The following is an 18,290-nucleotide window of genomic DNA, read 5'->3' as shown; positions in this document are numbered from 1 at the left end:
TGTTTGTTCATTATCAGGAAGAGATACGGACCAAATGCCCACATTTGAAGTCACATGCTAATGGTATGGCATTTTAAAAAGCACACTGCCTTCTGAGATCTTAAAAATGTACCATGAAAGAAACAAAGAGACAAGGAAAAAGAGCCATTGTTTCTGGTAACTAATAATTCATTCTATATAAATGATGCACCCAGATCGCTCCTCTAGCCTCTTTCCTCCCTGATAGCACATACTTACTGAACTAAGACTCTGTGGGGCACTGTGCCATAGTAATGAAAACATAATCTGTTTTGATGGTGTGGGGAGACAGCCAAACAACGATGCCCCACGATACTGAGGGAAACAGAGAAGAGGAAGATACAGATTAAAGAGCCTGCTGAAAGAACGAACAGTGTAGGCTTGTGCCTACAGTAACTGAATGTCAGATGGGGAACTTGAATTACACCTCGGTAGGATCCCAAAGTAAATGGCAAGTAAAAAGGTTACTTCAAACGATCCTCAGAAGCAAAGAAAGTAGCTGGGTCAGACTACACATACAGAAACAATGAGGAGAGGGTCGCACCAACAACGGTAAAAGAGGAAGAATGGGAGGAAAGCTAGACTGAGGAGACCTAGAGGAAAGCAAGGCCATCTCAGGCCACACAACTTCTGAGTCGCTGGCTCAGAAGCAAGGGGTGGAGTTAGCGTCTATGCTCTAAAGAGTCCACTAGGTGCCGCTGGCATTGTGCTAGAGATCCACTGAACAGGGCGTATGTGAGGATGCCTGCTCTCATAACAATGCGGCAGACTCAGACCATGCATGGAGTGACCCCAAGAGCTCGGGGAACCCAGACCCTTCTCTCCATGTTATGGTATATAACTCTCTCCCCGCTGCCAGCCTGGATGCCTCATTACAGACTATCCCTCATTCTACCTGCCCCAATACCAGTAATTTCCTAGGGGTAAGGACTAGGCTCATGTGTGGCCATCTGTGAAGCCTCCACTCCTTTCAGCCATAATAACTGAAACCAAGGGTGAGCAAAACGTTCTCCTCTGGGATTTTCTTTACTGAAACTCTCTGATGATAAAGCTGAGAAGATGTAAGCCCAGAGCCAACAACAGCTGTATCCCCCACCATGTGGAAGAAATCAACCTGTAGCAGGCAAATAAAGTCAACATGCAGAAAACAGACAAGACCACAAAAAAGTCTTTGCGGTCTGATTCCAGTCCTTCAGGCCCCAAAGTGATTTTGATTACTTTCTTCTCCAAATTTATTTGCAATAATCCTGTCATTTCTGGGAGATACCCAGGATTCTTTGGTGTTACTTATAATATCCTTAAGCGGGCTCAGGATTCTACCGTTTTCTACAGAGAAATCTTGACAGCACAGGGAGGTGAGTCAGTGATGTGCCAGGGTAAATGACTGGTGGCTGAAAAGCAGGAAAGAGGGAAGTGGGGCATGCAGGAAGTAAGAACTGGGGTTAGGCAGTGGCAGGAGCAAGGAAGGAACACACACACACACACACACACACACACACACACACACACACACACACACAAAAGACCCTAAACAGAAAGTAACTCACCAGAGACAACTAGAGATAAAGAGTAAAAGACTATGGCTCTCAGGTATTAGGCCCAGGGCCTATGAAAACGGTCTGACTCAAGCTGAAAGCCACCATGATGTGGGGAGGGAAAGATGAGTAACATATTTGTTCACCAGGCTGTGAGTCCTGGCAGGACAGGGCCAGGGCTTTACCTCTCAGTTACGCTCATTCTTCCAGCTGCCTGAGTTAGAACCCCAAGCACATGTCTAGGACATAGTAGGTGGAACCCAAAAGAAGTTGGCTCAATAATTCAAGAAAAATGGCTGCTCACAACTAGCAAAAAGGCAAAAAAAGCCATGAAAGATATGCAGTTTATAGTGTAGTAAAAACAGACAGCCAACCTAATAGTAAACGGCATATTTACATTAAAAATAAAACATTTATTCACATGACATTTTTAAAGAAGGAATGATTAGCTACCACATGTAAAAGGACCATCAAGGTGGGCATCAGAGAGAAAGGCTGAATTTGGCAATAGAGTCTTACATTTGCGGCCACAATTTGTATAGAAAAATTTCATTTTAAAGAGTGAAAAATTATTAAGGAATTACCAATTCATTCATTCAAATCTGAGCATCTACTATGTGCCAGGTACTACACGAGCAACTGAGTTACAAAACTACAGAGACAAAGCAGGATGTACTGTGTGCTGCAGAATCAGGTGGGGGGTTGTAAAGATACAGGAGACCTAAGTGCCACTGAGAGGGAGTAGAAGCACGGGTATAGGAGGGAAGAAAGGTGAGATAAGTTCAGACAGTATTAAAGTAGAGAGTAGATTCAAAAAAGGGGACAAGATACAGCAAGACATCCTGATCACCCGGGGCTGCCTGCTAAGCAGTTAAGGAAAGACAGGCTTTAGAGTCGCGTGGGAAATGAAGAACTTACTATCATTACCACCCACCCATGTACACATGCTCAGACAACTTTGTGTGTGATGTATGAGTGTGTATGTATGATGTATATATATGTACATATGTGTGCACATTTGTATATGTGTGCAAGTTCATGTCAGAAAACAATCTTTTTTTTTTTTTTTTTTTTTTTTTGGTTTTTTGAGATAGGGTTTCCCTGTAAAACAGTCCTAGCTGTCCTGGAACTAGCTCTTGTAGACTAAGCTGGCCTCAAACTCACAGGAATTCACCTGCCTCTGCCTCCCGAGTGCTGGGATTAAAGGCGTGTGCCACCATGGCCCTGCTAGAGAGCAATCTTGGGTATTACTTTGCCCTCCATGTAGAGATGGGTCTCTGTGCTGTCACTACACACGCCAGCTGGTCTGTGAACTTCTGGATATCCTCCTACCTCTGCTTCCTGTCTTGCATAGGAACCTTGGGGTTACAGCTGTGTGCTGTCAAGCGTAGCTTTCCGTGGCTGTGATGACTCAGGTCCTCAGCCTTGTGCAGCAGTACTCTCTGACTGAGCATCTGCTCACACAGCTATCTAAATAACTAACACTCAGACCCTGAAATTCCCCTCTTTACACATGCAAACTATTGGCATGCGCGTGGCTCACCAACCTTGTGATAGATTCTAGGATAGACTTGACTTTAGATAGTCCTTCTTTCCCAAAATAAACAACTGTGAGATGAATCCTCTTGTCTTGATGAATACAAACATCTCTAAGAGAATTGAAAGATAAAGTTTGTTCAAAAAAACATACTAGGTACAACTTATTAAAAAAGAATCACATGAAATTTTTACAAGAAAATGAATTAGACACCATCAATACAGAATGAAATCACATGCAGCATTAAGTAAACATGAAAGTGATGATCCTGCCCGATTGTTGAAGGCATTACAGCAAAGGCACACGGTCTGTGTGTGTTAGTTAGGACAACCCTTCTGGGGGCCATGACTACTGCCATATTTCAAAACATTTCTGGAACATTTGCAGTGGGATTTCTTTCAGTAGCAAATTAAAAACTATTTAAGGAAGTATGCCCAATCAGTTAAGAACCATATAAATAAATGTTTCAGATCAAGAAACTGCTCTCAAATGGAACAATTCAGAAGATTAGTCAGCTGCTGGCACACTGCTGATTGCACCTGCCATCAAGAATAGCTGCCATAATGTAGGTCACCCAGTAAAGAGGACAATGTAGCCTCTTAAAGCAATGCCAAGAAAGGCAATTTTTAAAAAGTTGTAGGAAATCATATCTCACGGGAGCTATTTCAAACAGGTAAAACTGAGTTAGAAGTATGACTCCTGGATAGTATACCACAGAACAGAGTTAACTAACTTTTACATATGTAAATAAAGATTAGGCTCACAAAGAACTAAAACTGGTAAGTTAAAACATGGCAATTGTTAAGCTGAAACTGAAAAGCGGCATTTTCCTTTAATGGTCCTTCTATCACACTTTAACACTTAGCATTTTAAAATAGCACAATAAGCACTCTGCTTCCTAAGATGGAATGTTCTCCTACTTAAAAATGTTTGCATTTTTAAGTTTATTTCAATCTTAAAATTCAAATAGCTCTCAAGAGATTTTGCTGGGAGAGGGAAATGTTCTGGGTTTTCATTGTAGTGGTTTGCTGGTTTACACATTTCTCAAAAGCCATGAAAATATGACATAAGATTAAAATGTCCTTTACATCATCTTTAGACTTATATGAATTTTTATTGTACATAAGTTTGGATTCAATATAGTTAGGTTTTAAAAGTTGAACTTATTGGAGCTGGTGAGATGGCTCAGTAGTTAAGATCCCTGGTTGCTCTAGCATAGGACCCGGATTTGGTTCCCAGCACCCACATGGAGGTTCACAACCATCTAGAAGTCCAGTTCTAGGGGACCAGATGCCCTTTTCTGGTCTCCATGAGCAATGTACACATGTGTTGCACATATATACATGAAGGTAAAAACTCATACATGCAAAATAATCTTTTAAAAAAGTTCAGCTTATCTTAAATTCAAACACACAGTCATCAAATGGAGTTTCCAAGTAGCTGCCACCTTCAAACTGTCAAGAAACAATGTACTACATACACATAATTTAGGAAAAAGAGAAATCTAAAAAAAAATCCCTTGAGGCCTATAAAATCATTCTATAATTGTAAGTAATCATACTTGGTGAAGATTAAGTAAAGATGGACAAAATGTGGTATTTAAAGAACTTAGCCACATCTCAAGTTCAGAGTTACCTGAAGTTCTGCATGAACTGTGAAAATGCTTCTGTCCTTTCAGCAAGTGGCACAATGATATTAATAACTGATCTCGTAATGTCAATCATCTCGTTCTTCACTTTCATGAGTGGTCCAAAAGGGCGGAAGAGGGTCACGTGTCTGTACTCCATAAGGTCTGCTTTCTTAAAAAAGAGTTCATAGTGTGTGCCTTTATCTCTCTCAGTGCGATAATAGCCTAAAGAAAAGAGTTTGGAACAAAACCAAGTTATGTCAAAGTTTAAATTCAACAGGAATACAGACTTCACTCGGACAAGGATTGAGAATATTACACCAGACTGTAGCGACTTTATCTATTTGTGAAAACACCTCCTCCTATGTACAGCCAGAAACAACTACTCTTGGGAAGAAAAGGTTTACAAAAGAAGTTTTTTTGTTTTTTGTTTTTTACTGTGGTACATTATTCAATCCACAAAATAACATCCTTTTTATACACGACTTTTTCCCCTTAATACCCCCTATTGCCATAGTGCCAACAAATTACTTTTGCATTATTAAAGTCTGAGCCCAAGAGTCAAAACTTTTATTAGTTGGTTCAACTCAACAAACATGAATCAAGTACCTTTGTGTTAGTCATTGACGATACAGAGACCGTGTGGTCTCAGTATGAGAAGGGTCAGTCTAGTGAGGAAGACAGAAAAATAAACAGTGACAATATACTGTGTAATATGTGTATGTGTATGCATATATGTACATACACATATGTATATATACATACATGCACATACATATAAACATATATACATACATATAAAAATCAGACAAAGAAATATTAGTATAGATTTCAATACAATGCATGAGGTATGTTTAGGAAGACAGTTTGAAGACTGACTGTGTAATAAGAGTTTTAAGTGTAACACTCAGGAGCAAAAAGGTTAGACTTACCCCAACCCTCCTAAGGCTTACAGTCTAGAGAGAACCAACCAGGATATGGGCAACACCACATAATGCAGCAAGTCCTGTGACAGGGGATGCATTATAAAGGTGACAAGAACACACAGAAAGCATCACTATTTTAAGTTTGAGGTTAGAGGCCATTTCCTGGAAGGAATGACATTTATACTAAGGCCTGGAAGAGGAACAGAAGTTGTTTAGTGGTTGCCAGTAATTAATTTAGGAGAGAGACAGCCATGGCACAGTGGATAAAAAGTAAAAGATAGACTATATTTCAAGCAAAGAAAAGTCCTTAAAGTGACAGGAGCTAAGGAAAACTATAAGCAAAAGGGGCAGAACACATAACTGTCATAGAGCAGAGTGAGTATGAGAATATGTCATACACTACTTAACTATCCTATTTCCTCTTCAGCTTTCAAGTCTACCGTAAAATACAAAACACAAAAACAAAAACAAAAAATTAAGCTTTCCAGAAAGTTGGAAAAATTTTAAGAAAAACAACTAGTAAAAAAATTACAGCAGGAAAAAAGAGGAGGCCATATGAAGATGGTAGCTAAAATGTCCCGGCAAAGTACAATGCCTTGCCTGATAGACGTCAAGAGCCATACAAGTGACAGACATGAAGATCCGGAGTCAAACAGAATGCTTTTATGTGGTAGAATGTTTATATATAGAATAAAGGGGAAAAAAGTACTTTTAAAAAACACTTATAGCCAAAAGGATTTTCTTTGCAGTTAAATATTTACCAGTGGGCATTAATATGGACACAGGTAAGGATGTACAATTATATGTTTTTAGAGCAATTAAATATCTAAAATTTTCATGACCTTTAAGTTTTATACCATTTAAAAAACATATCCTGGGGCTGGAGGGATAGCTCAGAGGTTAAGAGACCTGGCTGCTCTCCTAGAGTACCTGAGTTTGATTCCTAGCACTCATATGGCAGATAACTGTAATGACAGTCCCAAGGGATTTGACCTTCTGGTCTCTGCAAGCACTGCATGCATGAGGTGCATTATACATGCTGACAAAACACCCATACACATACAAATAAAGGAAAGACCCCATATCCATTTTGCAGTCTGTATTATGAAAACGTACTATTTCCTTACGTTTCCAAATGTAAAACTATGTATTCCCTTTCATGCTGTGACTGTTTGCTTCTCTCAAAATGGAAAAATATCATTAACCTACTGCATTAGATTTTTTCTTCCCTTATCAAATGTTTTTCAAATTTTTAACCTTAGTTCATACATTTTTAAAAACGTAAGAGGAACATCAACACCAGATAAGAGAGGAATGCAAATCACATGGTTCACAAGAGTCCTTCAACTTAATATTCTTATATTTAGGCTTAGATTTATTCTGTTTTCCCAACTCTTATTCTTATTTTTATTATGACCTCATTTTAACTTTTTCCAAAAGCCATTTCAAATTTCTGGTGAAACTAAATGGATAAAAATGTAAATGCTTTAGTACTGTGGCAATAATTGATATATTAGCATATGTTACTAGCATTCTGTAATACTAACCCAAGAATTTACCAAGATATTAAAAATTGTGCACATGCACACACGCCACAGCACGGGGGTAGAGGTCAGATGACAACTTGCATGGATCTTACCAACATATTTTTCATATTACCTTCTATGAAGTCATTTTCATTAAATATCAGTTTCTCTCCAAGAGGGCCCTCCTCATCTTCCTGTTCATCATCTTCATCAGGATTATTAATGACCTCCAAGCCAGCTTCAATAACTTCTACCAATTCATCTCGTTTGTCTTTCCTAACTGGCTTTTCTTCAGGATGGCGAGTGAGACCCATTTCCAACTGAAATACTTTCATTAAAGTAAAGCTTTCAAAGGGAACGACTCCATACTCACTGGGTAGTTTGGCTCCTACGCTAACTTCAGCTCTGTCGATCTGAGAATGAAGAAACTCTAAGAGATCACTAGGTGTCTGCTCTCTGTTGCCTTGATAGCCTATGCCATTAGCCCCTATATTCTTTTTCTCTTGCAATGATCTCATCTTCTCACTCATTTCTTGTAATTCTTGCTTTAGCTGGGCAATTTGGCGTTTCAGACTGGTTGCCCTGGTTTGGTAATGTTCTTCTTGCTCCTGCAGGAGGGCCTGGTAATATTCTTTACCATAATTTTCTCTAACAACACCAGGAAGAGATGCATTTCCATCAGTCTGAGGGGCACATTCCAGGAGGTACATAAATAATACTAAACTGAAGAGCAAAGCAAGGCCCAACAGCAGCCACTGGGTCCGGCTGTGAAGAATCGCTCCTCTTCTAGACATTCTCACCACTGTGTGTTTGCCTAGCAAGACAAGCTCTTGGCTTGTTCATAACTTTAGCAAAAAACATCAAAAGTTGAAAAAAAATTAGGATTTCCATAAAAGGTACCCAAATGAACTCTGCTGTAGTTTAAAGAGATTCTTTCTTCAGCAGTCATGACTACTTGCAGAAGTGAGAAATTACGTATATTTCCTGTATTGTTACCATGACATCCACACTAAGCAATCTCATCTATAAAGTCCATTATATGGGTGGTGACTTTTCTGAAAGAAACAGATCAAAGTCAATCAGAATTTTGTTTCTTTAAGTATATCAAATTGCTGGCTGCTATGTTACTACCAAATGTAGAGGTCCAGGAAGGTGCTAATACAGTTTAGAGTAAATTGGTAAGCACTGGGAGAAAATAGAAAAATACCATAAAATATACTAAAATACTGTGTTTAAAACTTTAAATCCATTTGTTTATACCCTCATTACCTCTTGGATCAAAGAAACATCAAAATTATGTTCAGCTTTTTTACAAAGATTCTAATGAGATCACTTGAAAATCATTTTCCTTATAACTCTTTATTAACACACCACTTTCCAACTAGAGCATGTACTATGTGGGAACTGGATTTCTGTACAAAGTTTTTATTACAGCAATAATGATTCACTGCGAGAGAAAGCTCCTACAGTTATACTCACTCTAGCTCACTATTTCTATTGCTCAGCTCAACCAATCTAGGAAGCCTAAAACATCAAGCAGGGTGGGTACAATTTCAAAAGGTCACAGACATCTGGAAAACACATTAAAACATTTTTATATCCAAAAGTCCTCTGGTAGATTACTTGAGCATTAGATCATTTTCCACTGTATGACACAGCAAAAGATTCCTTACAATTCTGGAAGATTTGGAGTTGATATAAAGAAAAAACACAAATGATTTAATTATGTTTATCTGCTTTGAGAAAAACAGTACATTGACAAAAGTACGTGCTACCTTTCATGCTCCAACCAGCTGTGTGAACTCTTCCAGAATAATTCTAAACCAAGGATTACTGACTCTAGAAATAGAAGAGATTAAACTCGGAGAAGGGAGGCAAGAAGTCCTCTGCTGCAAATAGAACTTCCATCCAACCAAGTGTTCTAAGCAGGATCATGTGACATGACGAGGGACGTTTAGCAGGAATGCTTTCTCCAAGTGAGCACAGCCCTGGAGTTGAGCAGTGGGGACATCAGTCCTAGGTACTTGCTTTCTTAATCACTAGGAAAACCTGGGTGCCTGCTGCAAAAATTCTGCATTGTGTATTTTTTGTAGATATTTGTATTAAAATGTAGGCAAGATTAAAACTTTTTATGATAGTGGACCACAAATAATAGGCTTAACTCCCCTAAGCCATTTGTTACCTTAGCAAACCAAGTAACAACCAAGTGTCCTGAAAAATTTAATTCATTGTGTCTTTTACTATGACAAGATAATTGTAAATATTGTTTAAATGTTAGAGAAAAATAGGGGAAATTTTAAATTTTAACAAACTAATTAAAAGACAATGCAAAGCTAATACTAGTTCTAAGAATTTACCATTCCTTAGAAACATAATCATTAACAAAAGAGCCACTTGAATGCCATTACTGAAAAAATAAACAGAGGTATTTCTTTACTATGTGCAAGCTATTACTAGCCTACTTGCTAGGGAAAAAAGGCTACACTTGAAAGTGTAGAAACAAAATTTCATAAACTGTTAATAAATCCAGTGGTGGTGGCATACACCTTTAATCCCAGGACTCAGGAGGCAGAAGCAGGTGAATTGCTGTGAGTTCAAGGCCAGCCTGGTCTACATAGTGAGTTCCAGGATAACCAGAGCTACACAGTGAGACTCTACCTTGAAAAAAATAACATCAACAACAAAAACTGTTAATAAAGAAAGACACACTAAACCATACAATATACTCAAATGATTTTGAGGTAAAACTTGATCATAAAGTAATATATGCTCTATGTACCATATCTTCTTATTAATAGGTCACCTCATAGTCTTTTTCTTTATTTTATATTTTATATAATTCATAATGGGTCACTACTAAAGGTTTACTTTTCAGTGAAAGAGAAAACGTGTAGCAGTAAGTTTTGCATTGTGATTAAATATGTGTGTATATATGTATACATATTTGTATATATATGCGACTTAATGTATAATATAGTAATAATTGGGTTGTGATTAAAAAATTCTAAAAGACACTAGTTTAAGACCCATTTATCACATATTCCATAAAATATATGAAATATCCTTTCAGAATAGTGCTAGTATTAGCTTCTTTTTATAGAAGAAAAATTGTTCAGAAATAAATAGATTTAAATAAGGCTATTTAACCACTAAATGGAAGCATTAAAACTTGGGTGTTGTTTCTCCATTTTAATAAACTATAGGTTTTAGAATATCTATGTGATAATGCTGCAGTTGATTGCTTTCCACTGCAATGAAAGAAAGGCTGCTATAATTAATTAGAGTGTACTTGCATATCTCTACAGTAGTTGTTACAGCCTACTTGCCTAGTTCCTAAAAGGAACTCTGACCACATACCACAAGACCAGATTACAACGGTAACAAGCTACTAAGAATTTTAGAAGACCTAGAGATATAGCTCAGTGGTGGAGTATTTGCAAGCATGCTTGAGGTCCTAGGTTCAACACCTACCACACGCACACACACACGAGCGCACCCCCCACACACCCTTATGTACACATACATGCTGCACACACACACACACACACACACACACACACGCACCTCTTTCTGCTAGTACATCTTGATTCCCTCTCCTGTGCACTGTCTATATATTATACATATGGCATTCACTCACAGTTTGGAGCTAATTCAAACAACCTCTAAATGCAGAGAAGGGTGTGAAGAGATAATAAATATTGTAGTGACAGGAAAATGAGATAGTAAAGGTAAATAAGACAAAATCAAATATTTTTAGAGTTAGTTGAAAGAAATTTTGAAAGCAATCAATCCTAACTCAAAAACAGACTAAGAGACTTCATCCCAAGGTGGAATAACAGGGACCAGATTTACCTCTATGTTTGAAACAACCAAAATCACATGAAACAACAGTTTTCCAGATGTTGAACATCAGGAAATGAAGAGTAGTGATCCTTGGAGAAATGAGAAACAAGTGATTACTTGTTTCTTACTGAAACTGTTTTTGATAATAAATATCTATGTATGTACTAATGAAGGCCAGCCTAAGCAAAGCCCAGATTTCTGAGTTGACAGGATGGACCCGATATTTTGAAAAGTTCAAGGCAGTAAGGGTTCAAAACAACTCCAGAGACCTAAAGAGGGTATCCTTTGGGTATTCAGCAGAGTGCTTGCTCATTAGTGTAGGCTTATAAAGAAATAAGCCAAGGAAAAGACTATAAAAAAAACAGAGGACACAAATCCCAACATTTAAATAGGACTAGGAATAGTATATGCTCCTAGCAGACAGATTGGAAAACTTTAACTTCATGAGGCACTGGGCATTCAAAAAAGTCTTGGCTTAGAACAGGACAATAACCAACTATAAACATTCATCTAACTTCTGCCAACAAATATTAAAAGCAAAACCTGAAAGAATTAAATTGTTTCCATATGATGTCATAATTTTCAAGAATATTTATAGGAATATAAAATATTTAGCATACAACAAAATAGAATTTACAATATCTGACACTCGCATAAAAGTTATTCTACTTTAGAAGTGACTATACAGAAAAATGCAAAATACATATGGAACAAAGAAAGGAGTGCAGTCTGTGGGGCTCGGGAGATGGCTGCTTGCTCTTCTAGAGGAGCCAGGTTCTGTTCACAGCACCTGCACGGAGGCTTACAACCATCTGGAACTGCCCATCCTAGAGGATCTGTCACCCTTTCTGGCCTCCTCTGGTATTGAAGGGCACTAGCCCTCTCAAGAGCATGGCTCTGGCAGGTCTTGCCCTTCTCCCCCAATTCCTTTGCCTTGCTAAAAACTATTTGATTACATTTCTAAAGCTAGTCCCCAGAGTCTATTCCCTTATTTGGCCACTTCCTCCTCCTGAGGCAGACTACCAAGGACCAGCAATCAAAGTACCGAAATTCAGTCATCAAACGCCCCCTTTGGCTTGCCCAATTAAAATTAAGCAACCTCATTCTAACACAGAGCTTCCCCTAGTACTTTTATAAACTGCCATTTTCCTGTGCTGATACTTTTGCATTCAGCTACTGCACACATGTGGTACACAGATATATGCAGACACAACATTCAAACACAAAAATAAAAATTAATAAAATCTCCAAAAAAAATTAATGAAACAAAATGAATTCTTGGAAGCAATACAAGTGAGAAAAAGTGGAATTACCTTATAAATACTCAGAGGAGCTAGGGAGCTAACTCAGCAGTTAAGAGCATTTGCTGCTTTAACAGAGAACCTAGGTTCTATTCCCAGCACCTATTTTGTGGCTCACAACCACCTATAATTCCAGTTCCAGGAGATCTATGCCATCTTCTGACCTCTGAGGACATCACACACACACACACACACACACAAACACACACACACACGGTACAATACTACATGCAGGCAAAACACTCATACATATAAAATATAGTCTATAAACACTTTAAGTACTCCAAAAAAAAAAAAAGGCCAAACTAGAATTCTATGCCCAGCAAAAACAACTTTTGACAGAGTTCACTACATTTCTCCACTCTACCAACCGAGAATTCATTAGAATAATTTTTGAAAAACAAAGGCAAAATGCTTTTATTTGGACATAAAAATAAGCTGAAAGAATTCATCACCTGTACTACAGAAAGGAAAACAGATCTATAAAAAAAGCAATGTAAAGCACTGGTACTGTTAATTACATTGGTAACTGGCTTCTTACTGTACGTTTTAAAAGGTTTTTTTTTTTTTTTTTTTTTTTTTTTTAAAGATAGTCTCTCTATATAGCCCAGTTGTCCTGGAACTCACTATGTAGACCAGGTTGGCCTCAAACTCATGGCAATCCCCCAACCTCAGCCTCACAAGTGATGGACTATATATGCCTAAAATACCAATGTTGTTGTTGTTGTTGTTATTATTATTATTATTTTGTTTCGTTTTGGTTTTTCGAGACAGAGTTAGCTTTGGAGCCTTTCCTGGAACTGGTTTTTGTAGACCATGCTGGCCTCGAACTCAGAGATCCGCCTGCCTTTGCCCCTCCCGTGCTGAGATTAAAGGCGTACTAACACACCTGGTTTAGAATCACCGATTTAAGTACTTACAAATGTTAAGTGTTTAGAAACAAAGGGATTGATCATCAGAAAGCAGCACATTCCCACAACTCCTTGAGAGCACCTACTGTGTGCCAAGTACTGTGCTGAGTACCAAGGGTAACACCAAATGGATCCTTTGATAAGGTGCTTCTAGAGAAAACTATACTCACAACACTTGAATGCTGGCCAAACAATGGCACAAAATGGGCCAGTCTGTGGCAGAATAAAAACAAGTTTGAGAATACAGTCAACTATTTAACAATTGTAAAATCTTGGGCATAACATTTAACCTTTTTGGACTTCTATAAAATGAGGCAGTTTTTCTGGACAGTTATTTTTATTTATTACCTTTAATTGTGTGTGTGTGTGTGTGTGTGTGTGTGTGTGTGAATGTAAGTGCCCTTGAAGTAAGAGGTACCAGACTCCCTGGAAATGGAGTTTCAAGCATTTATGAACTACTCAATGTGGTGATGGGAACCAAATTCAAGTTCTCTGCAGGAGTAGAATGCAGTTTTAATCACTGAGCCATCTCTCTAGCCAATTTTCATTCTAAGATGTTATGATTTCCTTAATTAAGGATAAACTAAATATATATGTGTGCATGCACATGCACCCCTTTTTGTGGAACTGATTTAATTAAGGTTCCACACCTTTAATCCCAGCACTTGGGAGGCAGAGGCAGGTAGATCTCTGTGAGTTTGAGGCCAGCCTGGTCTACAGAGCAAGTTCCAGGACAGCCAAGGCTGTTACGCAGAGAAATCCTGTCTTGAAAAAAAAAAGTTAAACATGAATAAAGGGTATAGAGTGAAAAGTCTCTCTCCTGCCAGCCCCACAATTTTTGTGTATTCTTCCAAAATTTTTGCCACTACTAAGCATCTTGGCACGAATGGCTTTCATATTTCATATACCTGACTCTGAACACAGTATTTCACTAATACACAAATGTTATGAAATCCTTCAAATGGAACTGCTGCCTAAATTCCCTTGAATGTAATCAGTTTCTACAACATCCCCTGCCCAGGATAAGTTTCCATTATGCCTTTAACTACTTTCTACTTTCCAACTGCTACCTCTTAGATCTGGACTGTCCCTCCAAACTCTATGTGTTAAAGTCTTGGCTTCAAGCCTATGGTGCTATTGGGAGGTAGCAGAATACTTAAGGAGCAGAGAGGGGAGTTAGGTAATTGGGAGCGTGCTCTTTGCTCTTGGGAGGAATATTGAAGTTTGGGTCCTTTCTCACCCTTTGTTCTTTGGCCCCAAGGTAAGCCACCTATTCCTGCTACCATGTTGACTCTGCTGCCACAGAAGCAAAGCAACAGGCCCAAGTGAGCACAAGCTGAAAATTGGGGAAAAAAATAACCCTTTCTCTTTTGTTTCAAGTATTTTATTATAATAATGGAAAGCTGACTAGCTGCCACATTAAAATTTTTTCTCCAGTTTATTAAAGACTTAAAAATTCAAGCTGGGCATGGTGGTGCATGCCTTAGATCTCAGCACTTGGGAGACTGAGGCTGGCAGAACTCTGAGTTTGAAGCTAGCCTGGTCTCAAGTTCCAGAGCAGTCAGGGCTACACAAAGAAACCCTGCTTTGAAAACAAACAAACAAACAAACAAACAAATAAAGACCTAAAAATCCTAAGGATTACATTTAAATTTCTTAGCTAAATTTATTTATAACTTGGAGCTAAGAAATGTTTTATTATTTTCTTTGAATTCCATATATATTTTTTTCTGAAATTTTTCATTTTGACTGAGTATTTTCTGTATATCTACTGAATGTGGGTGAAATGATTTTGTTTAAAAACAAAGTTCCAAGTTCAAAACAGTCCTATGGGCATTTTTGGTTTTTTGTTTGATTTCTTTTCTGGGATAGAATCTCCTAACGTAGTCAAGGCTGGCCTTGAATTCATGATCTTCAATTTACCATGTGCTGAGACTACACACATGCATGACCACGCCCTGTTACCACGGGCTCTTTAGAAACCTAAACTATTGTCATACAATGTTTGGAAATCTGATTTCTATTCCTTTATAAATAAACAAAACATTGTTTTGAGAATCTTATAAAATTATATTTATCTCCACAGTTTATAAATTTTATTAGACAGTATCTAAGTGTGGCTTCAACAATATTAATAGTTTTGGTGTATCAATTTACTCAAAACTTCTACTTTGAGAAATATCCTTATTTTCTTGATCATATTTGTTATCTTCTGTGAGTTGGAGAGCGACAATCAGGAGCTGACAGTACAGGTAACAATCTTTCCACAGCCCTTGTGAAAGGTCATACTCTCAGATCATCTCCACCCTTAGAGGGAAAAAAACCCCCCAGAAATTAGAGAGGGAAGGGTTGATCTATGTTTGCCAGTACTCTGTCCCCTGATGCATCTTTTTCTCTCTCCCTCCTTCTCCCGCTGTGTGTGTGTTTGTGTGTGTGTTCAGTAGGCAAAGCATCTTTCCAAACTTGAGAGTACTAATATTTAAACATCTTCTTCAACTCAATAGCTTCTTGTATTTGCCCAAATTACATGATCTGACTTCCTACAGAAGTTTAGTGATTTTTGTTCTTTATTATAGATATAACTATACTACTGTAATAAATTCACATCCAAAATTAACTTCATATTAATTTAATTCAATTTTATATTCACACCCAGTACTTGTGTGGCAATACAGTAACTATCTATATTTTTTGTCTGGAAATCTCATGATTGTCCAATCCATTTTTAGTTAGCTCCTTCGGTGCTTCATTTCCTCTGACAGCTACCACATTTCCCCTAAGAACCACTAACTTGAGTAACCAGATATTGCCTAATTGCTATCAAACCGTACAGTCATATCATGGCCTGCTCTAACTGACTTGTGGGTAGAAGATAATTAAACACAACAAGTCTTTGAGAAGAGTGTTGCTGGTGCAAATATGAAGTGTAAATAGTAGCTATTAATATAAATAAATATATTAAATGTTTGCTAGAGACAGCATGCCAGGGTGTAACCTTGGCTGGCCTGGAACTCACAGAGATCTGCCTTCCTCTGCTTCCAAAGTGCTGGGAGTAAAGGTTTGCACCAACATGACTTAACTCATAATAGCCATACTTTAAAAACCAACCTTTACTACTGTAATAGTTAAGCATAGCAATTCGGATACATTTTTTAAAAAAAGAGTCCACTTTAGTTAAGATGTAGTTTCCCCCATTGGATGTCTCAGTCATTCTACATCTAGCAGAAGTGTATTCACACACATAGACAAAACCAGAAGCACACATGCTCACCAACAGAAAACCAGTCACAACACAGTGAGACATTACGAAAGAACTATCAATTACCATAGATATGAATGACACCATACCATAAAACATGACAGGTGACTTCTGAGAATACTACATATTAACTCCATTAAAATGAAGCCCAACATAGATCAAACTAAGGCTGAGGAGAGAAGTCAGACTACAGATGAGGAAGCAGGGGTACGACCTACTGGGCAGAAGCAGAGCACCCTGGAAATGCTCTACAGTTACGGTCTGAGGTGTGTAGCAGGAAACACGGGACTAATCATGTAAAGTCACTGACCTACATAGTTAACCTGTAAGCATTTGTTGACCTCATGTGTATTTTATACCTCCATAAAAGAAGGGGAGAAGGAAAAAAGATGATCTCTAAATTATTTGAAACTAATGCTGGCTGTTTAACTCCAAATCCTCCAAGCCACATATACCGGAAATCCAATATCCTTTTTGCATTCTTTAGTCACATAATTTTAAACAAGTAGTAGCAGATAATAATACAAACTATTCCTGAACTGTAAGCCATAAAACACTTTTTGTCACTTCCCAAACCGAAGGTGCTATTTTAACACACCTTTAAAAGATACATTAATCTACAAAGCTTTAAAAGCCCAGGGGCCTTCAGCGACACGGTCTGTCAAGACACTGCACACACATTTCAAAAGCAGGCTCAAGACACCTCCAGATTTAACAAGGGCTTAAGAGGGGAAGCTTTAGATTTGTAAGCAAACTGTCATGCTGCCAATACCATCACCGGTGACAAACACAAGCACCGCCGAGGAGTTTGATAAATTACAGGGCCACTTGCTCAGACAGGCAAGAATTTCCCAAACTATCTGACCATTCTGACATTCCCCGTTTTTTCAGGCTCCGGGGGTCACCGATGTTTCAAGAGCATCTTTTACAGGAGGCCGTTTTGTCAGAGCCGGGAGGGCTGATGCCAGAGGACGCTTTTAACCCCGCAGTAAAAAGTTTAGCCACTCAGCAGAGACGATAGCGAGTAGGTTATAAAAACCCGCAGCCCATAACTGACACGCAAACCAGCGGTCTCCTGAAACCCGACCAGACCCGGGAGGACGCGTCAGTGAAGCGGCGCGCCCGGCTGCCTTCCGTCCCGGAGGGCTCGTCGGAGAGGACCGGCCGCCGCCCAGAGGCGCGGCAGGCGAGGGCGGTACTCACCGCGCCCTCCGCTCAGCGCCGCCGCCCTGGGGAGCTGCTCACCTGGCCAGCGCCCTGCGCGGGCCGGCACGGCGCGCCGCCGCCGAGCACCGCCACTTCCGGCGCGCGCGAGGAAATGAGGGAAATGAGGGTGTGGCGCCACCGCGCGCGCCTGCCATCCACAACCGGGCCCCGCCCTCCACATCCAGGCCCCACCCTCCACGGCCAAGGTTCCGCCTTCCTCGGCTAGGTCCCGCCCTCCACGGGCAGGCTCCGCCCTCCACGACCTGGCCCCGCCCTCTACATCCAGGTCCCGCCTTTCACTGCCAAGTCCCACCCTTCCACGGCTAGGCCTTGCCCTTTACAGCCAGGACATGCCCATTCTTCCCTCTCCTGTCCCATACCAGGCACAGAAAACTCCACAACTGACAGTGTTGATTCATCTAAAATCTAACAAACAAAAGCCTGTGGACCTCCAGAAAAACAAGCTCCTGCAGGGACTTGGAGTACCAGGCCAAACAACAGATTAGCTCTGTAAATCCCTGCCAGAAGATTGGGGAGCAGCGCCCTAAGAGAGACTACTCTATGTTCTGGGTAACTATGGTAGGGACCCATAGGTCTCCAG

At 39.3% G+C, this 18,290-nt stretch overlaps 1 protein-coding gene across 3 annotated transcripts in view; it reads right to left on the bottom strand.

Annotated features, from left to right (window-relative positions):
- The window catches only part of Csgalnact2 (chondroitin sulfate N-acetylgalactosaminyltransferase 2), a 34,565-nt gene extending 16,751 nt beyond the window's left edge, over window positions 1-17,814 (bottom strand). The window contains exons 1-4 of one of the 3 annotated variants that reach the window (XM_085686950.2): window positions 17,729-17,814; window positions 7,303-8,224; window positions 4,726-4,942; window positions 3,101-3,202 (exon numbers count right to left, since the gene is read on the bottom strand). In XM_085686950.2, the coding sequence (XP_085543076.1) occupies window positions 3,101-3,202; window positions 4,726-4,942; window positions 7,303-7,963 (980 nt within the window). In that variant the 5' untranslated portion in view covers window positions 7,964-8,224; window positions 17,729-17,814. Of the gene's footprint in view, window positions 1-3,100; window positions 3,203-4,725; window positions 4,943-7,302; window positions 8,225-17,686 lie in introns of all 3 variants that reach the window. The other 2 variants (XM_085686951.2, XM_087904370.1) reach the window with 2 other exon arrangements.
- Between the last annotated feature and the right edge of the window lie 476 nt (window positions 17,815-18,290).

Source organism: Myodes glareolus, chromosome 3 (assembly GCF_982192425.1).
Source record: "Myodes glareolus chromosome 3, mMyoGla1.1, whole genome shotgun sequence".
Lineage (NCBI taxonomy): Eukaryota > Metazoa > Chordata > Mammalia > Rodentia > Cricetidae > Myodes > Myodes glareolus.
This window is presented reverse-complemented; position numbering and strand designations above follow the sequence as displayed.